This window comes from Aspergillus terreus, genomic scaffold (assembly GCF_000149615.1).
Source record: "Aspergillus terreus NIH2624 scaffold_12 genomic scaffold, whole genome shotgun sequence".
Lineage (NCBI taxonomy): Eukaryota > Fungi > Ascomycota > Eurotiomycetes > Eurotiales > Aspergillaceae > Aspergillus > Aspergillus terreus.
In genome coordinates this window covers 720,293-738,057 of record NT_165935.1, presented here as the reverse complement: position 1 = coordinate 738,057, position 17,765 = coordinate 720,293, and the positions used below count along the sequence as shown (strand labels likewise).

Here is a 17,765-nt window from a genome sequence, read left to right as displayed (position 1 = left end):
AATTCTTCAAAAACAACCAAATCCTCCACCCAACCCCATCCGATCCTCTTAGCAAATCGGTTCAGTTTTCCCGACTTATTCTCGGCTGGCACCGAGTTTTCAACCCTGGACTAGAACAAAACGTAATAGAAAGCCGGAAGCCCCACTACTACCAGGCTAAGAGGGGGCGGGATCCTCCGAAACACAGTGAACCCTTTTCGGAGGGTCGTAGCCTCTGCATCGCCCCCTCAGCTCTCTCCAGTTCCCACACGCCGCTGGGCTGCTACACTTCAACATGCCACGGAGACCCACGCCTGCGGAAAAGCAGCGGGTGCGAACTGGCTGCCTCACCTGTCGCAGGCGGCGGAGAAAATGTAAGCCACGCGGGGAAATGTGGGTAGGTGGAGCGTCGACTAACAGCATTCAGGTGATGAAGGGAAACCGCGATGTGCCAACTGCGAAGTCAAGGGCTTTGCATGCAAGTACAGGACTGATCTTGCATTTGTGTCCCCGCAATCGGCAAGGGGGACCCCCGCGACGACACGGCAGTATAGCAGGATCACTGTAAGTGGCGTTGACTTGTAGATGGATCCTGCGATGGAGAACAAGCTGATTCTGGTGTAGTTTGTTGACGACTCTCCTGCTGCGGCGAAAGGAAGAAAGTGTCAGCGAGAGGACTCTGGGTCTGCGAACCCTGATGACCTAGCTGAAGGTGATGTAGACCTGCTGAGTGACACAGTACTACCAGATGCGTCTGAGACCCCCACTGCGCCGCTTGACCGTTATCATGACTCGCTCAGCTTGCGTCGCGCACCTGATCCGAGTCAAGGGCGAACGCATCCAATACAGGACTGTCTAGATGTCGCACCAGGGAGTCAATCATCGCAACGAGGGCCCATCCCAGAAAACAGTAACACTGAAATCGACCTGCTGCGGCATTTCCGCTACCACATCGGGCCCTGGATTGACCTTGGTGACCCCGACTGTGCGCTTGGAGTTCAGACTGTGCTTCTTTCTAGAACCCATAGGCCCTTGCAGGCTGCTATTTTGGCTCTGTCATCTAGCCAGAGAGCGCTGTTGGCTCAATCACAACGGGATGAGGATACCGTTCGCAGCCGCCACTTCCGCAAGGCCGCAGAGGAGATATTAGTTTTACCAGGCCTAACGGGGCACGCTGGACGAGCATTGATTCTTATACAAGAACTTCTTCCTTTGGGCCTGCTACAGTGGAGAGACTACCTTACTCCTCAGCTCGGTCCTTTCGGGAAGACACTCCCATCACCAACTTCGTTGAGTGAGGCATTAGGTGATGCGGTCTTCTGGTTTCTGTTCCGACTTGGTATGTCAATAGCAGAACGCTGGGTTGACTGTATTGAACGCTCATCTTTCTCTAGACATTGCTTCCTCGATTGCAACGAGTGAGCCGCCTATCATTCCCTTTCGTCACTTTCTGAATCGCGACGGATTGCCAATTCACCCACCGCAAATGCAACATCAAACCCTCTCCATTAACCGAGTGTATAAACATGCACTATGTCTATTAGGACATGGTCTGGCGTTAATATATGGAGACCCCAGCGTGTCTACCCCAGAAGCGGGCAGATCCGAATCGACTTCGTTTCCCACCCTACAGCAATCCCAATTCCTCTCGCAGTGGACCTTCCTGTGGACAGACTGTCAGAAATGGTACAGCGAGCGCCCCATCGATGCGCAGCAAATTGTCGATATCCGCAGCGAAGAAGCGGATCAGATAGACCCAGAGCACAAGTCGTCGTTTCCCATTCTTATCTATCCAACACCGATGGCGCTGGCCGCCAACGCAGTGTACCACGTTACTTCATTCCTCTTGCTGACGCATAAACCTCGACTTTTGAAGGCACTGCCCGGCCCACGATACCTAACCTCGCACATCTGGCATGCGCAGTGCATCGCGGGGATCGCGGCCAGTAACGATTCCCCAGAGCAATGGGATCCGGTCTTTGTCGCTAGTATTTTGCTGGTGGCACGGGGAATGACGCATGTGTCTCAGCACACAGTGCTCTTAGATCGACTGCGAAAAATTACGTCGACAACGGGGATCAATTTGACCCGAGAGATAGAGGAGCTCCAGTCAGTGTGGAAGGTTGCCCGGTATGATGCGGAGTGGGATGAACAGGATTGTATATAGTGCCATTGTATAATAAACATCACCAACGCCTTCTCGACCCCATATTCTATATTGTTTTATTCTACCCATATTGCCGCCCCCTAATCCATCTCATACGCAAAAGGAATACTCTGCATCGCTCCTCTGCGCTGAACGCACTTTGCCGCCGCCGCATTGGCCCTGGACACTGCGTCCTCAATATTGTCGTCAAATGCTTCCAGATTATGCCCCTTGGCTATAAATCGCGCCAGGGCAGCAGAGAAATAGCCGACAAACGTGTCTCCGGCAGCTGTAGTGTCGACTACTTTGGGAACGCGTACCCCACCAATAGGCCCGCGACGGCCGTTGCGTGTCGAGAAATACACCCCCTTCGCACCGAGGGTGATCAGGACAATGTGCACACACGCGGTGTTGTGGAACTGCGAAGCCAGGTCCTCGAGCCGCGAATCGTCCAGCTCGGCAGGCTCGCCGCAATCCGAGATTGGAAGACCGGCAACGGATCTCGACATCTGAACGGCCTCTACCTCGTTCATGATGAGAACAGCAGTCCCCTTCAGCGCCGCGAGGGAGATCCCCTCCGGAAATACCGGGGCGGGATTGAAAACAATATGCGCGCGATTTACACCTCGAAGGTCACTGTTGAAATATTTCAACAGTCCCAGGGTCGTCGTCCGCGGGATCTCGCCCTGCAGCACAATAACACCAGGACGAACCGGCAGCTGCTCGACGGCAGAAATAATGCGCTCAGTACTCCCCATCATGCCAGCATGATTAGCCCCCGGCACGACGAGAATCCGGTTCTCGCCTCCCGCGCCATCCTCAACGACGATACTGGCGGAGCCCGTCTGAGCTTCGGTGGACTCCTCGATATGTGTCGTGTCCACGCCAGACTGCTCGAGCACTGGCTTGAGGAGTGTCTGATAGTAGTGGTCGCCCGCGCCAACGGCGCCCAGCATGCTTACTGCGACGTCCTGCGTGGACTTGGAGGCGAATGAGGCGCGGCCACAGGCGGTTGCTTGGTTTCCGCCTTTGCCGCCGGCCATCACAGAAAGCGAGGTTGCGGTCAGGGTTTCGCCGGGGCCAGGACAGCGTGGCGTCCTTGTCACGAAATCGATGTTTAGGGAGCCGACCACGCAGACGTGTGCGCGGCAGGGATGGGGATTTGAGGAGTGTTCGATGCCCATTCTCGTCGTTCGTGTCTCAGCAAGTATGTAGTCTGAGGGATGGTGTGGAGGAAAGACGTGAATGTATTTGCAGGGGCTTCGGCCCTTCTTGAACAGTGTCAAAGCTACCTAGCCGCATGATATTCATATTCTAACGCGTTTAAAACTTCACTGCGGTGTGTTGATTGCAGGAACGGTGGCCACTCAGACGTTACTTAAAGAGGCAATCGTAGGCTCCGTGGTGCCAAGATTGGTTAGCTTGTTTTCGCAACCTAGCAGTAGTCTACCTAGTAGGGGCCCATAACCTGATTATGGTGCTGGCACCGTGGCGAGCAGGACGAACTAATCACATGAAGGCTAAGTTTCAATTATGATGGATGCCTTTTTATAACGCTAGATATTCCTGCTCATGATTTGTCCCAGATAAAACAGCCGTCGACGCTGGCCGGTGTTCGTGAACAGATTCTGGAAGAATGCGGTAACCAACCACCTAGAAGTTGGAAACTCTAGGAAATCATTATCCAGAAGGGACAATAATTCGTCCTTCTATGTTATTTACTAGAAACAAAAACATTGTTTCTATAGTTCTAAGCGCTTCTTGTTGATGGGGAACAAATCTTGCAGGAAGTAGAGTATACCCCTACCACATAGACGGAATATGTATAATTGAACCAGACGCCTACTTATGACCTTCTAAATAACGGAAATTCCTTTCCTAACCTCGACTAGGGCTGGATATTCTTTATTTTATTATTTTGCCTTGTATGTGGCCGAATTAAGTCTATTACAACGCGACGCCTTGGACAGAAGTGTCACATTAGGCCTTAGGCCTTGCTGTAAGATGCAGATGCCGATGTGTCGGTGCGAAAGCAAACCATCTGATCTTGTATACATCCCGAGGAGAGGTATTTTTAGTCATTTACTGGTGATAGTAGGAGTCGGCGAACAGGATAATATGACCGAGCTTATCAGAAATCTGAGTCGGAATTTGACTTAGTGGAGCCTCACGCAGCATACATGCTTTGTCTGTTGATTGATGCTTCAAAGTTGGGGTATCTGAAATATCCAGAAATTCCATTATATCCTATCTTCTACCCTAAGGTAGTTTGTTTCTCCCTTCGGACGTGTCGTAAATGCCCCAATGGGTGACATATCCCCCTTTGGCCATTTATCACCAGCGAGGGAGAACTTGAACCGCCGACATACCGTTGGCACCAAACTTGTCATTTCAGCCAGGGCTAGACCCTGGCCCATACATACTCGGGGTCCGGTACTAAAAGGTGCAAAGGCCACCTTCATTGCGCCCGCATCCCCATCAATCCACCGTGAAGGTACCCAGCGCTCAGGGTCCGGGAAATAATTCGGGTCTCGGCTGTGCGATAACTTTTACTAAGAGGTAACGAAGAATTTGACCTCAGGTCACTTACTGTGTCACGTAGGTGCACATGTTCACGACCGACTACATATTCATCTCACTGTTAGCCACTGATCATGTATGAAGCGATATGAAACGGGACGGGTTCTTGCAGTTCACATACCCCTTTCGGAACAGCCTGCCCTTCAATAACCATATCTTCAACCGCGACTCTGGGAAAAGGCCCCAAGATAGCGGTATGAACCCGTAGGGTCTCCTTGATGACAGCTCTGAGGAAGGGCAGATTGGCAAGCTCGTCATATGGCACAGAGGATGTAGGACTCGGCATAACCTCGCAAATTTCCTTGAAGAGTTTCTCCTGAACTTCAGGGTGATGCGCGAGCTCCCAAAGCAGCCAGTTCATGGTGACTCCAACTGTCTCTGAACCAGCGAACCTATCCGGCAAACGCAGACCGTGAGTATTTGTGTTCCAGTTTTACAGTTAAGGGCCACACATACATCAAAGCTATCAGCTCCTCAGCCGCCTCTGATTCATTTAGCGGCCGATTGTGCTCCTCGGAGGTGGTATTCAGTAGCTGGGACAAGAATGGAGATTGAGAGGATTTGGTCAATGCTCTCATCCGGTCAATGTAGTACTAAATCATGCGGAGTAATGTTAGTCGAGTGGTATCACGAAAATGCAGTAGTTCCGCTGCCCACCTGCTTCCACTCATGAACAGCCCGGAAGTCATCGAACATGCGACCAGGAATTCGGTATAGGAATTGTCTGGTAAAGGGAAGGATGACAGCTATAACCAGTGAAGCCGCCGTTCGATTCGCCAAATGCATCAAGCGGTGTTCTTCACCTGTTTTCATCATCCTCAAAGGCTCTTCAAAACTAAGCAGATACACAGACTCGAATGTAAACATGTTCCTAATTTGCTGTTAGGAAAAAAATGTCAATTTTCTGGGGGGGAAGCTAAGGTTCCTAAAGCACTCACAGCAGATGATAAACATCCACAACATTGTCAACACTTTCACTTGCTTTTCTAGCTAAAAGCCTGTTCAAATCGATTGAGAGTTCCTTGACACCTTCCAAAAATTTGGCCTGATGCGACGGCGAGAAAAACCTCGAAATCAGCTTTTTGCGAGCCAGATGCTGATGTTTGTCGCTAGAAGGGGGTCTCAGTATTGATTTCGCTGCGATAACAACCGGAGACTTACACCATACTGAAACTGTGTTGTTCCTTGATTGGAATAGCGTGGCTATAGAATCCCGCTTTCAACGGAGCGCCTTTCCCTTGCGCATAGATCTTCGTCATTGCCGTTGGGGAGGCGAAGTGTAGCTCATTGGGACCGATGCGGATGATGGGCCCTTGAATATGGATCAGCACAAGTGAAACGAATTAACCGCCAGAAAAGCCTTACCATATCGTTCATGGGCTTCCTTGATCCTAAAAGGCTGTTGGGCCGTGAGTGCTATGTACGTGTTCCATAGTGGGCTACATATCGCGATACAGCTATCAGCCAAATTCCTCGCGCAACATTTTTTTTTTTTTTTTTTCCTTGTTAATGCATCTTACCTAACCCTTGCGAGAAACGGACCAGGAACACTTCGGAGCGGATGCAGAAATAGGTTGTAGAGGGTGGTTAGCAAGCCATAGAGTGCGGTGGACACTGCTATCAGAATGACTATGCGTACGGCCGGGATTGGGCCGAGATCCTGGTGGGGAAAAATGTTGGAAAGGATGCTTTGCGCAGACATGCTGGTTACTAAGGCGTCGGGGTAAAATCTCGATGGACTTTCTCTGTCTCAACTGTATATAATTGTCGTCTCAAGTTATGCCGGGGGGACATTGCCCCGGACGGTGCGGAGCGATCCCGGGGAAGGAACATTGAATGTAGTGGAGATGACTGGTTGGTATGTTCCCACGGGAAGAAAAGCGGGGAGACGTGCCCACATCCACGGAGTGATATACACACATAGGTGCATCCATATCTAAAAGAGTAAAAAGGAAGAATCAATCGAATATGATGAGCCTCAGCTTTCAAGCAAAGCCCTGAGCGCATGCACGGATGTGGGAAATACGCTAAACAGGCTAACAGCTCTAAATAATGCGTGTGACAATCACTCTCTCTGGTACACCTCACACAGTGTTATTTCTTTCCAGTGTACCTAAGCTCCGTAAAAGCCAAATGTAAAGTTACTATCGTGCAAACAAAGCATTTAGCAGACTTTCCTTAGTAAGCGGAAGCTGAGCGGACCCCCCCTCCCCTCCGCCTATACCGACGGGAAATATCCTTGATGCAGGCAGCTAACCAGCTAACGGAGGATCATCCCCCCGCTCCCCCCCCTTCGTGTCTCGGTGCGAGAATTCAGTTTTGCCCGGGAAGGGCACATTAATCCGAAACATATTACTCCTTTCCCCCCCCCCCCCCCCCCCGGAAAATTGGGCAGCGCCCTGTGTGGGTAAGCTATGCGGGGATAATTGGCTGTGACAGTTCTACCCCGAACCTCGTCTTCTCCAGATGATCCTCCATCATACACAACTCTGAGAAACGCACGCCGTTCCCAAAGGCTGCAATGGAGATGCCAGATGTAAATGACCAGCAACAAAACGAAGACATTTTTCCAAAACAACCAAGGCGAGTCACTCGAGCATGCGAATACTGTCGGAAGAAACGGGTAAGGAAGGTCCCCAATCCGTGCAATGAATGCTTTGCTGAGTGTACTCCAAGATTAAATGCACTGCGGGTCAACGCCCCTGTACAAACTGTCGCCTCTATGGAGCGATATGCATTGACTCACCTCAGTCTACACCGTCCGGCGAAAGAACGACAGCACAGAGGAAAAGAAAGAAGCAAAGTGAGGTGTCGGAGGAGGGCGACAATCAAGGCGGCCAATTTTGCGAGCTAAATAACCAGAGCCCGAACTACGACTTTCCGGTATCACCTCCGTTTACCGATGGCACTACCTTGACAGCACTTTTCGAATCAGGCAACTCAGTGTCCGACTTTGATTACTACTCCCATCAGATTGGTTTGATCCCTTCCAGTTGCCTGTGGCAGTTAGATCGACCTACGCTGTCATTGGACAATGGTGTTGATGACACTAGAGGTACCAGTGTTGGGTCTGGCACCATCCCTCGGAGAGACGCTGTGCAGCCGCCAGTATCCGATAGTGAAAATGCATTGAGCGCTATCGAGGCAACCTCCCGTATGGGTCCGCTAATTGTCGCTTCTGATCAGCAATCGGCAGACAGCCCTACTGTGATGGGAACACCCAACCCTGCACGGACAAACAAGGATAATTGTTCAGGTACAGCGCAGCCAAGGGGCGGCTTGTTTCTTAGAAAAGAAGCAACGGCTACCAAATTTGTCGGGGTTTCTTCTATAGCTGCTACTTTGTCCACATGCCTCAGAGATTCGATTGAGGCCTGTGGAGGGTCCCTGCAGCCCAGTTCTCTGGACGACGTGGTGCAAACCATGCAGTATGTCGACGAGCTGAATAAAAGCACGCTCGGTGCCGATAAACAAAACTTTCACTTGCCCGACATTAAGCTCGCTGAGCGGTGCATTCCAGCCTATTTCGCCAACATCCACCTCCGGTACCCCGTTATGGAACGTCAGATCTTCTTCAGTTGGCGGGACTTCTATAAGGAGGATGGTAAACAACATGATCCCTTGGTCGTGTCGAAACTACTTCTTATCGTCGCTATTGGCGTGATGACACTCCATAGCGATCTCACGGCCCCACTTCGACCACTGGAAGTCGCCTCTGCGCTGTATGAGCGTGCTTGGTCCTTGCTCCCCCTGATTCTTGAGAGCCCCTACACAGATTCGGTGCAAATCCTACTTCTGCATACAATCTATCTGTCCCACTGCGGCAAACATGGCATAGCTTGGATTACATGCGGCTTTGCCATCAGAATCGGACACTCTGTTGGCCTCCACCTACCACCACCTGTGGGGTTGAGACTGCTCCCTGAAGAAATTCGACTCCGCTCTCGAGTGTGGTGTGTCGCTTACACGCTTGACGCATTCCTGGCCCTTTCTGAAGGCAGACCGGTAGCCATTTACGACAAACCTAGCGACGTGGACCAGCAGGGACTGGAATTCGACGAATGTCCCCCAAACCTGGCCTGCGTCCCTGCGACCCGCATCTACCGCTGGAACCTGGAGCTCGCATTGATTGTCAACAGGACCTGTAGGATCCTGAACCAAGACAACACCAATGTGGACTTACCCAGCGAATTGGCTGATATTGACAACTCGCTCTTAAGCTGGCGTGACTCTATTCCCATGGAGTTTCGCCCGGAACAAGAGAATGTCTCGCGTGGCCTGGTGCGTTCTCTAGTCAGCTGGCTGCATGTGCAATATTTCAACAGTGTCCGTACTGTGCACTGGCTTTCCGCAGAGCAAAGGTTTGGCGACGGGGCCAATCTGAGCGCACGCATGAAGTCCAGTGAATCAATCTGCGTGGCTTCTGCAAGGCTGCTGATAACGACACTGAATGACGTCCTGAATGAAACCTGTGACCCAAATGGGTTCAGTGGGATTCCCGAATCCTTTTGCATAGCAGCTGTGTCGGTGATTTTCCGAGCAATTACAAGAAACCCGCGTCGTATAGCCGTACGGGCTGATCTTGAGCTGCTTCGTACAGGAGTGTTTCACGTCCTGCAAGCTCTTCGCAGTAAACCGCATTTGAAATTGCTTTTTGAGCGAATGGAGAACGCCGCTGAGGAGGTAGTAAATCGAGCATTGTGTTGACAGTTTGCCCACGAATTGCTGGGAGAGGAACATTTATTTATTCTCTGCTATCTATCTCTTTTGTACATTTTAGCTATGTCCGAATATGATCAATAGCGGCTTTGATCATTGTATCGATGTTAGCTCTCTCCTTCACAATCCCAAATAGGTAATAGTCGGGCCTAACAAGTACAGCCGCAGCTTCATGTTTTGAGAACCACTTCTGGTAACTTCCAGATAGATCGGTGAGTCCACCGGGGCCAAAATGAGCGGCTAGACCCCGCAGATATTGCTTGTAGTCAGCAACGGTCTGCATGCTCAAAGCAGCAAGAGGGTCATGGTTTACACCGATCAACACCCAGCCAGTCCCAACGACCTGGTCAAACAGATCTTGCTTGTCATCTTTCGAGACAGGAGCATTCATAAAGAGACTCCCTGGACCGTCTTCTCCAGGGACCGGATCCAGTCCCTCGGGCTTGAAGAACATTCCCGATGATTCCAAAATCTCCAAATTTGGAGGCGGGGGGATGCGGCCAGCCTTCACGGCTTCGTTGCGGGCTCTCGCTTCAGCGGGATCGGTGATGGTGTATAATTTCTCTGTCTCGATAGCCGCGGTAACGAACACTTTGGTTACACCCAACTGTTCTGTAGAATAATCTTGTAGCAGCTTTGCCCAGTTTTCATCTGGGTACTTCAGAGCGAAGTCGAGTCTCCAGGAGAGGCTTTTTGCGTCCCGCAACCCCGAATTCAGGCCCTGACCTAGAAACTGAGGTGCGAGGTGGGATGCATCACCAGCCAAAGCGATCCGGCCCTTGACAAAGGTGTCCACCCATCCGCCCTTCAGAGGATAGACTGTTTTCCTCTCAATTTCTGCAGAGCTAGGTGTGCAGCCGTAGTAGCCACCCAATAGCGTCCATATAAATGCGTCGTCCACCACCGCTTCCGGGGACTCCTCTGGAAGAACCATGAATTCCCACCGACGCCTGTTGAGGGGTGAAGGCACGGATGTTCTAGGACGCCGGTAATCGAGGTACTGCCTAGCTTGGCGAACATCTGTCCACTTGAAAGGTGCTTCGGGATTCTTGGGGATAATGTCGACAACGAGCCACCTGGAGTTCGCGCCTTCTAAAGGTATGAAGGTGACACCGGCCGATCGTCGAACGATGCTGTTAGCACCATCACAGCCGGCAACGAATTTGGCCTGCACGGTCCCTGATAGTTCCGACACCGTCTTTCCTTTCACAGCGTTCCCAAATAGGACCTTGACGCTATCACCAAGATCCTCGACAGTTATGACCTCTATGCCTCTCCGGACGGGTACGCCTCGGTCCCGACAAGCCTGCTCCAGAACACGTTCGTATGTAGGCTGATGCAAAGCAAGCGAGCTTGCGGTCCCAGAGCGGGAGGTCGCAGAGGTAAAGGGAAAAGCAGCCAGGACCTGTCCGTTCTCGTCTACTAGTTCTGCTGTGTCGGACAGAAAATCCGAGACGTCCTGAAAAGCCTTTTCTTTGACCATCTCGTCGAAAAGTCTCAAATCTTTGTAAAGACGAAGGGCCTGGTGGTAGATTCCAACTGCCCGTGGCTGTTTGAAATGTTCCACATGCCGCTCAAGGACTTGTACTTTGTGACCAAGCTGATGCAGGATGAGGGCCAAAGTCAAGCCGACTGGCCCTGCCCCAACTACCACCACATCGCAATCCATTCTCCTGCAGTTCAAATTCACCGAGTAAACGACAGAGAATGAAATGGAAAAGATTTGCTGCGCAAGATGAGATGACAGCACTACCTTGCTTTTAAAGATCGTTCCGGGGTTCAGGCCGGTTCCGTGCCAGACACCCCGCGGTAATGGAAAAGAGGCGCGGTTGCTGTCCCGTGGATGTTCCGGGCAACCTTGCCACGGATTTTCATGTACATCTTCCGGATTTCCAATCACGATGCTTCGGAGGCTTACGACGGACAGTTCATCTGCCGTGGTGGACGCAAGTCCCTGACTTAAGAAACGTGCCAACCCGTTTCTGCTGCCGTGCTTGAAGGTTTCACAGATACACTGGCGGCTATTATTCCATTGGGCCCAGAAAGTCCCTTCCAAAACAGATACTTTCTCTCGGACAGCAACAAAGACTCTTCAATATGGGTGTTAAAGATGAGCCCTGGGTGAAAGAGAATCCTGATCGCGTCAAGCTGTTGGGACCCGTCTGCGTGGCATACGGCCATCCCGACTTGGAGAGAACCCACACGTATCTTACTGATTTCGGTCTTGTCGAGTCATTTCGAAAGGATGAAGCCATATACTACCGAGGGTACGGTGTTCAGCCTGTGGTGTACATCGCCAAGAAAACGGCAGTGCCTGAGTTTCTCGGGGTCTACTTCGAGGCGGCCGGCTTGGCTGACTTGGAGAAAGCCACAAAGATTCCTGGTGCAGGCGCTATCTTGGACTTTGCGGCAGGAGGCAAAGTTGTCCAAATCATAGATCCCAGTGGTATTCCATTCCACGTCGTATGCGGCCTGGAAAAGCGCGAGTTTACACCCCCGAAGGAGAATAGCCAGCCTTACAACTTTCCATCACCAACCGACGATGATGTGGAAGCTAAACCACGAAGAGGAGTATTTCACCGTATGCCAAAGTTGCCCAGAATCTCCAGCAAGTCCTTCTTTCTAACTTATCGTCTTTCCATAGGAATGAAAAAGGGCGTTATCCCAGTGCACAAACTCGGCCATTGCGGTTTGATTGCAAAGGACTTCGATATCTCCTTCGACTTCTACTGCTACCATTTCAATTTCAAGCCTTCCGATGTGGTTCTGGGGCCTGATGGCAGTATGATGATGGTGTTTCTTCATGTCGACCTTGGTAAGAGCTACTCGGAACATCATAGCTTCTTTGTGGCTCAACCCCAGGGTCTGCTCCAACCCGGCAAACCTCACCATGCCGCTTTCGAGGTCAACAGTATCGAATCGCAGTTCATTGGTCATGATTACCTCAGTCACAAAGGGTACACATCCTTCTGGGGCGTCGGCCGGCATATAGAAGGTAGTCAAGTTTTCGACTACTGGTTCGACCTTGATGGATTTCTCGTTGAGCACTATACCGACGGGGATCTCGTCAATGAGGACACACCAATTGGTTGGATAAAGCGAGACCCGAAGGATGGAAATAACTGGGGCCCCGCTCTACCACAACTCAAATGAGCAGGGGTCGTACGTGAACCAGAAATCCGTGGAAATGATAGGTCGAGCTCGTCATGTATGGGTTGCATGTGGACTTGCTACAAACTACTTTGCTACTGCTGGCTGGATAGGGACTTGTGAAAATGATTACGGGGTATATGGGTATAGTAACTCGAAATTCAGTGCTCTTGCACTCGATAGTAGTCGCGAAACTAGATCAACTGACGAGCTATACTTGTTTTGAAAACAGCAGATCAAAATCAGATTCGTACTCTATATTGGCTTACTTGCCTTGAATGAGAGAATAATGATAAGTAAATAACAACCTTTCTCGGATTAACTGCATGTGCAGACGAATGGAACTAGCTCCCCTCTCGAATAACCGGCGACCTAGACTCCTTCCAGGCAGCTGAGAGTCGGAGACGTCCAAAGAAATATTGACTCTACACAGAGAATATGATTCGGAAAGGATTCTCAAATTAGGCCGTGGTAGAATATTCCGTGCAGACTTGGTATATTGCCGTAGGTGAATACGATGTAGAAATCTTCAGCAGTTATCCTACTTGCTATACGTTGCAAGCTTCCTTGGCTCAATGATTTGGTGTTCAAAACAGGCTGAGATGCAGTGAAGAAAAGACACCAAATTTTTCATAGAGTGAGAAACACTTTCAATGACCGTGATACCCGGTCAGCCAGGAAGCTGTGGCGATACGAAGCCGCTTTCCATAGAAATACAAGGCCACCGCCAACAGCGAGAAGACTCCCATGATTGCTGTGAATACCCCAAACGGCTCGGCAGCACCTCGACTCGTTACCCAATCAGATACAAACCAAGTGAACGCAAAGCTGACGATACCACGTGCAACAGCAGCCATGGTGAATGCATCTCCAGAAATTTCGTAATGTGTGTCGATTATCTGGGCAAAATGGATCAGCTTCTTTCGCGGATAAAGTGAATAGAGCGTGAGGAGCTCACATAGCTGAAAAGGACAGCAGGTGAGACTGTGACTCCAAAGGCAATCATCGCTATTCCAGCCTCCAGACCAACCCACCGACTTTCACCAGGATTTTGCCCACATAATCCAAATATGAGCATACCCATAGTAGCTAGAAACAGCGCGGGTATGACCATTGGCAAGCGTGATTCCGGCTCTATTGTGCCACTGCGGTGTTTCTTGGCTGCTCTTGCCACTACCCAGTCGGACAAACTTAAGCTGTAGAGCAGACCGGCTCCGATGCCAATCGTGGCGCCGACACTGAGGAGGCCAACATTTTGACCCCAATTGTAAGGCGGCATGGCCAAGAGTGTAGGTCCGACAGTGGACGCCGAAATCAGACCGCCTGTGAGTCCAGCGTAATCGAGGCAAACCACAATGACGACTGGAAACCTCAGACTAAACCAAGGCTGAATCAGTCGGCGGACGAGGCCCGGACGATGAGTAACGAAGACGCGTAGACTGCGAGCAAATGTGTAGGGTGCGGAGGGGATACGTTCCACATGTTGGTGACCTTTGTTTCCACCAGTTTGCGTTGAGGCCACTGCCTCCTCCTCAGTGTCCTCAGATACCGGTAGTGCCATGTCCCTATTATAGAGGGACTCCGGCACAGCCAGGAAGCAGAAAATTGCCAATAAGCCAAATCCGATGGCTGGGAGCCACAGACACCACCGCCAGCCTAAATTAACAGCAATGTAACCCCCTGTGAGGCCGCCAACAGTGGATCCCGCAGCCAAACCAAACGTGTAAATGGTCATTATACGGCCACGTCGGTGGTAAAGAAAGGTTTCTCCGACAATATCGGGACAAACGGTTTCAGATGACCCAATAAAGGTACCCGTCACGATCCTCGCAGAAAGCAAGCTGTTGTAACTTTCCGCGCGCGCACACCAGATGCAGCAGGCCAAGCTCAGTGTTGTACTAACGAGGAGGACCGGCCGTCTTCCGTAGGTATTTGCCAAAGGCACCCACCAGATACTGGAGACGGCAGCGGTCAATGTAGCTCCCTATTACAAGTCAGGTGATGGGGTGACGCTATAGCGAGATAATATAACTTACGGCAATGATCGGACTCAATTTCGAGGACGACAGGGGAGTGCCGAATGCCGGTCTAAGGAAAGGCAAAGCCGGGCCTAGCACTGACAACCAGAAATTGGACACAAAAGCGAACGAGGTAATAAAGAATGTGATAGCAGCTTTTCTCCATGTGCTCCAATTCAATGGGTCTGCCGGGTCATCGGTTGGAGGGGGAACAAGGCTAAATTCCCCACGCTCAAGAGAATCCTCGCTGCGGATGTCTTCACGGTCCTAGTTATTAGACAGCAAGACTATTCAGCAGACCTATGCTTACCAGCAGCCTTAGAACTACCCGGAGGTATCGCATGTAGACCGTCGTCGTCAGTCAGACGGAAGGCTTCCCGAAATCCCATTTTCTTGTTTTAAGTCTTTCTCTTCTGGGGGATTCTGCAATATAGCAAGGATGGTTGTCTTCAAGGGGAACTAATAAATTTTGGTAGGACAGATCAGATCATACATTACTGCGCAGAGTTCGAAGAGGAGTAACGTTGGAACCGAATTAATATAGCTCGACGACTCGAATCCCGCTTCCCTACGACTTCACGGATTCCGGGGTAATGAGGGGAAGGGGGTCATCCGGGGTAACACTTTTTGGAGAGCTTGAAAAACTTAAATAATATCATTGTGCATTCGGGTCGGTGTTCTTTGTCGCCTCAAGGCAGTTTCCTTTCACTGTAAGCGAAGAGCTGATTTATATATATTACGATTCAATGGCTTCTGCAGAGATAGGAATTTTACCTGAGTATCCGCAGTGACTCTATTGTTTCAATCCACTATCACCCCTGCAGATACGGATAGTCTGTTTTCTACAGGAGCTTGTCTTACAGTCCTCCTAGGGTCTATACAGCCCAAAGTAGGCAGGTTAACTATATAACTGGCATAGGACCCTTCGTATAGATCAGGGGCGCACATAGTATGACTACCCTTAGAACATACAAACTCTAAGACGCATATAGAATCGGCAGAGGGATACTCTATCCAGGAAGAGCAGGCGTTTATTAAACGCAGGAATAGGCTGTTGAAGCCATCCGAACCACCCTTGCAGGGCAAGGAGTAGATGCAGAACAACGCCCTCAACAGGCACCCACTCACTGGCGTGACTACAATATTCCAGGCTCTAAGGGATTGGAGTGTCCGCAGTACCAGGAGAACCAATCAAAGGATGTTTCATAGTATGAACATCACCCACTGATTCGGCCGGTGCCGGGGTTTATGGAGGAGGGTGCGCCGCTCGCTCGCCGGCCAAGTAGATAGTAATTATTGAATATTAACCAAATCCAAATGTTGTGCTGATGATGGCTATTTTATTTTGACTGACTTGGCACTTCCTAATTAAGGGTCCTCTATTTTTACGAAGCTAAGGTGCGAAGACTCTTATGCACCGACTAGCCGATCCCTCACTAGCTAGACAATGACTGATCTTCTCACACCAACATACTTATTGCAGGCCAAAAATACATCAATAGAAATAAGGGAGATAACCCAAGATCCTTCCCTACTTTGGTGAAGGTCAGGATGGGAGAATAACGATCCGTTGAATATTCTATTTGGCCAAGAATCACCGGACTGGACCAACCCCACAAACCGGGGGACGCTGGCGTTTCTAGAAATCGAGTTCGGCAGCTACCACGGAACTGAACTGGACTGAAGCAAATGGTATCGTACGTATATAGTTAACCCCGGACTGTTGTCGTGCATCCGGTCGAGCGACCATGCCAGCTGGGCTTTTTGAGGCTGATGTTCCATAGAGAGCTCTGGCGAAGCCTATAAAAGCATCGACACGTCCATCCCAGTTTGGCCGCAACAAAGGCGAAAGCAAAAGCATCGTCTAACGACTCTCTTGGAACGGACTTTTACAAAATCTATTATGTCGGCCTGGAAGCTCGTCATGGCTTTGGTGCCATACATGGCCCTTGCTGCAACGTCCTTGTATCGGCCGGAAAATATTTCTTTTGATTCGAATCTGGTGTGTTTTACCAAGGGCCTTGTTAACTCGGGATAAATCGTCAATACTAAACTTGACAAGGACAAACTGCCCACTCTCTTCAACTTGACGGCCTCTCTTACAGCGGCACAAGAGCCCACCAGCGACTCCTTTTGGACCTCAACCTTCGCAACGGACACCAATGGGCACACCTATTTTGTGATCACGCACATGATAGGCAGTCGCACCGTCATCACCCGCAGCGCATTCCTTGACCTGGAAACACACGTGTATTCCCAAATCCAGAACATCAGCCACAATGTGACCACCTACAACCCCACAACGGGATTTTTGGACGCGCACCCCACCGGCTTTTACATCGCCGCCCTCAATGACGGCGAGAAGCTCTCTGGATTGCATGTGGAAAGCAATGTGCCGGGTGTGCATATTAATCTCACCCTCGATATCAATACTCCAGCATTGATCAACGCTGGTTCTGGTGCATTTACGCTGGTGAACGTATAAACTTACGAGTGGGCTCTTCCCGCGGCGAAGACATCGGGGACCATGACGATAAATGGTACCACAGTCACCCTCGACCCGGCAAAGTCCATTTCCTGGTTCGATAGGCAATGGGGCCCGTCCCTGCAGCCAGTAAACACGGCAACGACCCCGACTTCTGGCTCATGGCATTGGATCCAATTGCACATCCAAGGCAGCCCGCTTGATGTGCCTCTGTCTGGTTGGGTCGTCGACTACAAAGACCGCCCCCCTGTCCAATTTGCGACAATCCGGGAGGCTCCTGGCATCCAAAGATATCTTCCCGTTGCTTCTTTGGTTCCGGGTGGTCGCACGTGGACGTCACCGTATACCAACATCACCTACGACCTGAACTATACGCTTACCTTGCAAGATGGAAGCGTTTTCCACCTTGAAGTAGTCGCGGATGACCAGGAGATGCACAGTACTAACGGGGCGTCGCCGGTATATGAAGGCTATCTTGATTTTCATGGAATTTACAAGGGAGCTCGAATCTCTGGGTACGGTCTTGTGGAGATTGTGACCGGATTCACTGTCAGCTAAGATGTCGTATGGGAATGTGGTTCATGTTATATCTATGACGCACAATAACAAGTGGTCTTATTAGTACCCTATGTCAATACAGAACTCAATGATGATAGTCAATTAGTTAATAAGGAATTGACTAGTTACC

At 50.5% G+C, this 17,765-nt stretch overlaps 8 protein-coding genes across 8 annotated transcripts; 4 read left to right on the top strand and 4 right to left on the bottom strand.

Annotated features, from left to right (window-relative positions):
- Positions 1–274: 274 nt before the first annotated feature.
- ATEG_08244 (uncharacterized protein) lies at positions 275–2,146 on the top strand (the record flags this gene model as incomplete). Its single annotated transcript, XM_001216865.1, has 4 exons — positions 275–353; positions 407–543; positions 604–1,318; positions 1,374–2,146. 4 exons carry the CDS (start codon positions 275–277, stop codon positions 2,144–2,146), a joined length of 1,704 nt encoding a protein of 567 aa, XP_001216865.1.
- Positions 2,147–2,226: 80 nt separating this feature from the next.
- ATEG_08243 (ribokinase) lies at positions 2,227–3,309 on the bottom strand (the record flags this gene model as incomplete). Its single annotated transcript, XM_001216864.1, has 1 exon — positions 2,227–3,309. The coding sequence occupies one exon, from the start codon at positions 3,307–3,309 to the stop codon at positions 2,227–2,229; it is 1,083 nt and encodes a 360-aa protein (XP_001216864.1).
- An 898-nt stretch (positions 3,310–4,207) lies between these two features.
- Positions 4,208–6,407, bottom strand: ATEG_08242 (uncharacterized protein; the record flags this gene model as incomplete). Its single annotated transcript, XM_001216863.1, has 11 exons — positions 4,208–4,344; positions 4,495–4,507; positions 4,549–4,660; positions 4,716–4,747; positions 4,827–5,097; positions 5,162–5,298; positions 5,363–5,576; positions 5,644–5,814; positions 5,867–6,017; positions 6,071–6,162; positions 6,226–6,407. The coding sequence occupies 11 exons, from the start codon at positions 6,405–6,407 to the stop codon at positions 4,208–4,210; spliced, it is 1,512 nt and encodes a 503-aa protein (XP_001216863.1).
- Positions 6,408–7,427: 1,020 nt separating this feature from the next.
- On the top strand, positions 7,428–9,111 carry ATEG_08241 (fungal specific transcription factor domain-containing protein; the record flags this gene model as incomplete). Its single annotated transcript, XM_001216862.1, has 3 exons — positions 7,428–7,508; positions 7,568–8,986; positions 9,031–9,111. 3 exons carry the CDS (start codon positions 7,428–7,430, stop codon positions 9,109–9,111), a joined length of 1,581 nt encoding a protein of 526 aa, XP_001216862.1.
- Positions 9,112–9,485: 374 nt separating this feature from the next.
- ATEG_08240 (uncharacterized protein) lies at positions 9,486–11,093 on the bottom strand (the record flags this gene model as incomplete). The annotated part of the gene is made up of 1 exon (XM_001216861.1): positions 9,486–11,093. One exon carries the CDS (start codon positions 11,091–11,093, stop codon positions 9,486–9,488), a length of 1,608 nt encoding a protein of 535 aa, XP_001216861.1.
- A 428-nt stretch (positions 11,094–11,521) lies between these two features.
- Positions 11,522–12,577, top strand: ATEG_08239 (VOC family protein; the record flags this gene model as incomplete). Its single annotated transcript, XM_001216860.1, has 2 exons — positions 11,522–12,005; positions 12,069–12,577. The coding sequence occupies 2 exons, from the start codon at positions 11,522–11,524 to the stop codon at positions 12,575–12,577; spliced, it is 993 nt and encodes a 330-aa protein (XP_001216860.1).
- A 647-nt stretch (positions 12,578–13,224) lies between these two features.
- Positions 13,225–14,981, bottom strand: ATEG_08238 (uncharacterized protein; the record flags this gene model as incomplete). Its single annotated transcript, XM_001216859.1, has 4 exons — positions 13,225–13,473; positions 13,533–14,558; positions 14,611–14,849; positions 14,903–14,981. The coding sequence occupies 4 exons, from the start codon at positions 14,979–14,981 to the stop codon at positions 13,225–13,227; spliced, it is 1,593 nt and encodes a 530-aa protein (XP_001216859.1).
- Positions 14,982–16,495: 1,514 nt separating this feature from the next.
- On the top strand, positions 16,496–17,635 carry ATEG_08237 (uncharacterized protein; the record flags this gene model as incomplete). Its single annotated transcript, XM_001216858.1, has 3 exons — positions 16,496–16,594; positions 16,655–16,991; positions 17,142–17,635. The coding sequence occupies 3 exons, from the start codon at positions 16,496–16,498 to the stop codon at positions 17,633–17,635; spliced, it is 930 nt and encodes a 309-aa protein (XP_001216858.1).
- Positions 17,636–17,765: the final 130 nt, after the last annotated feature.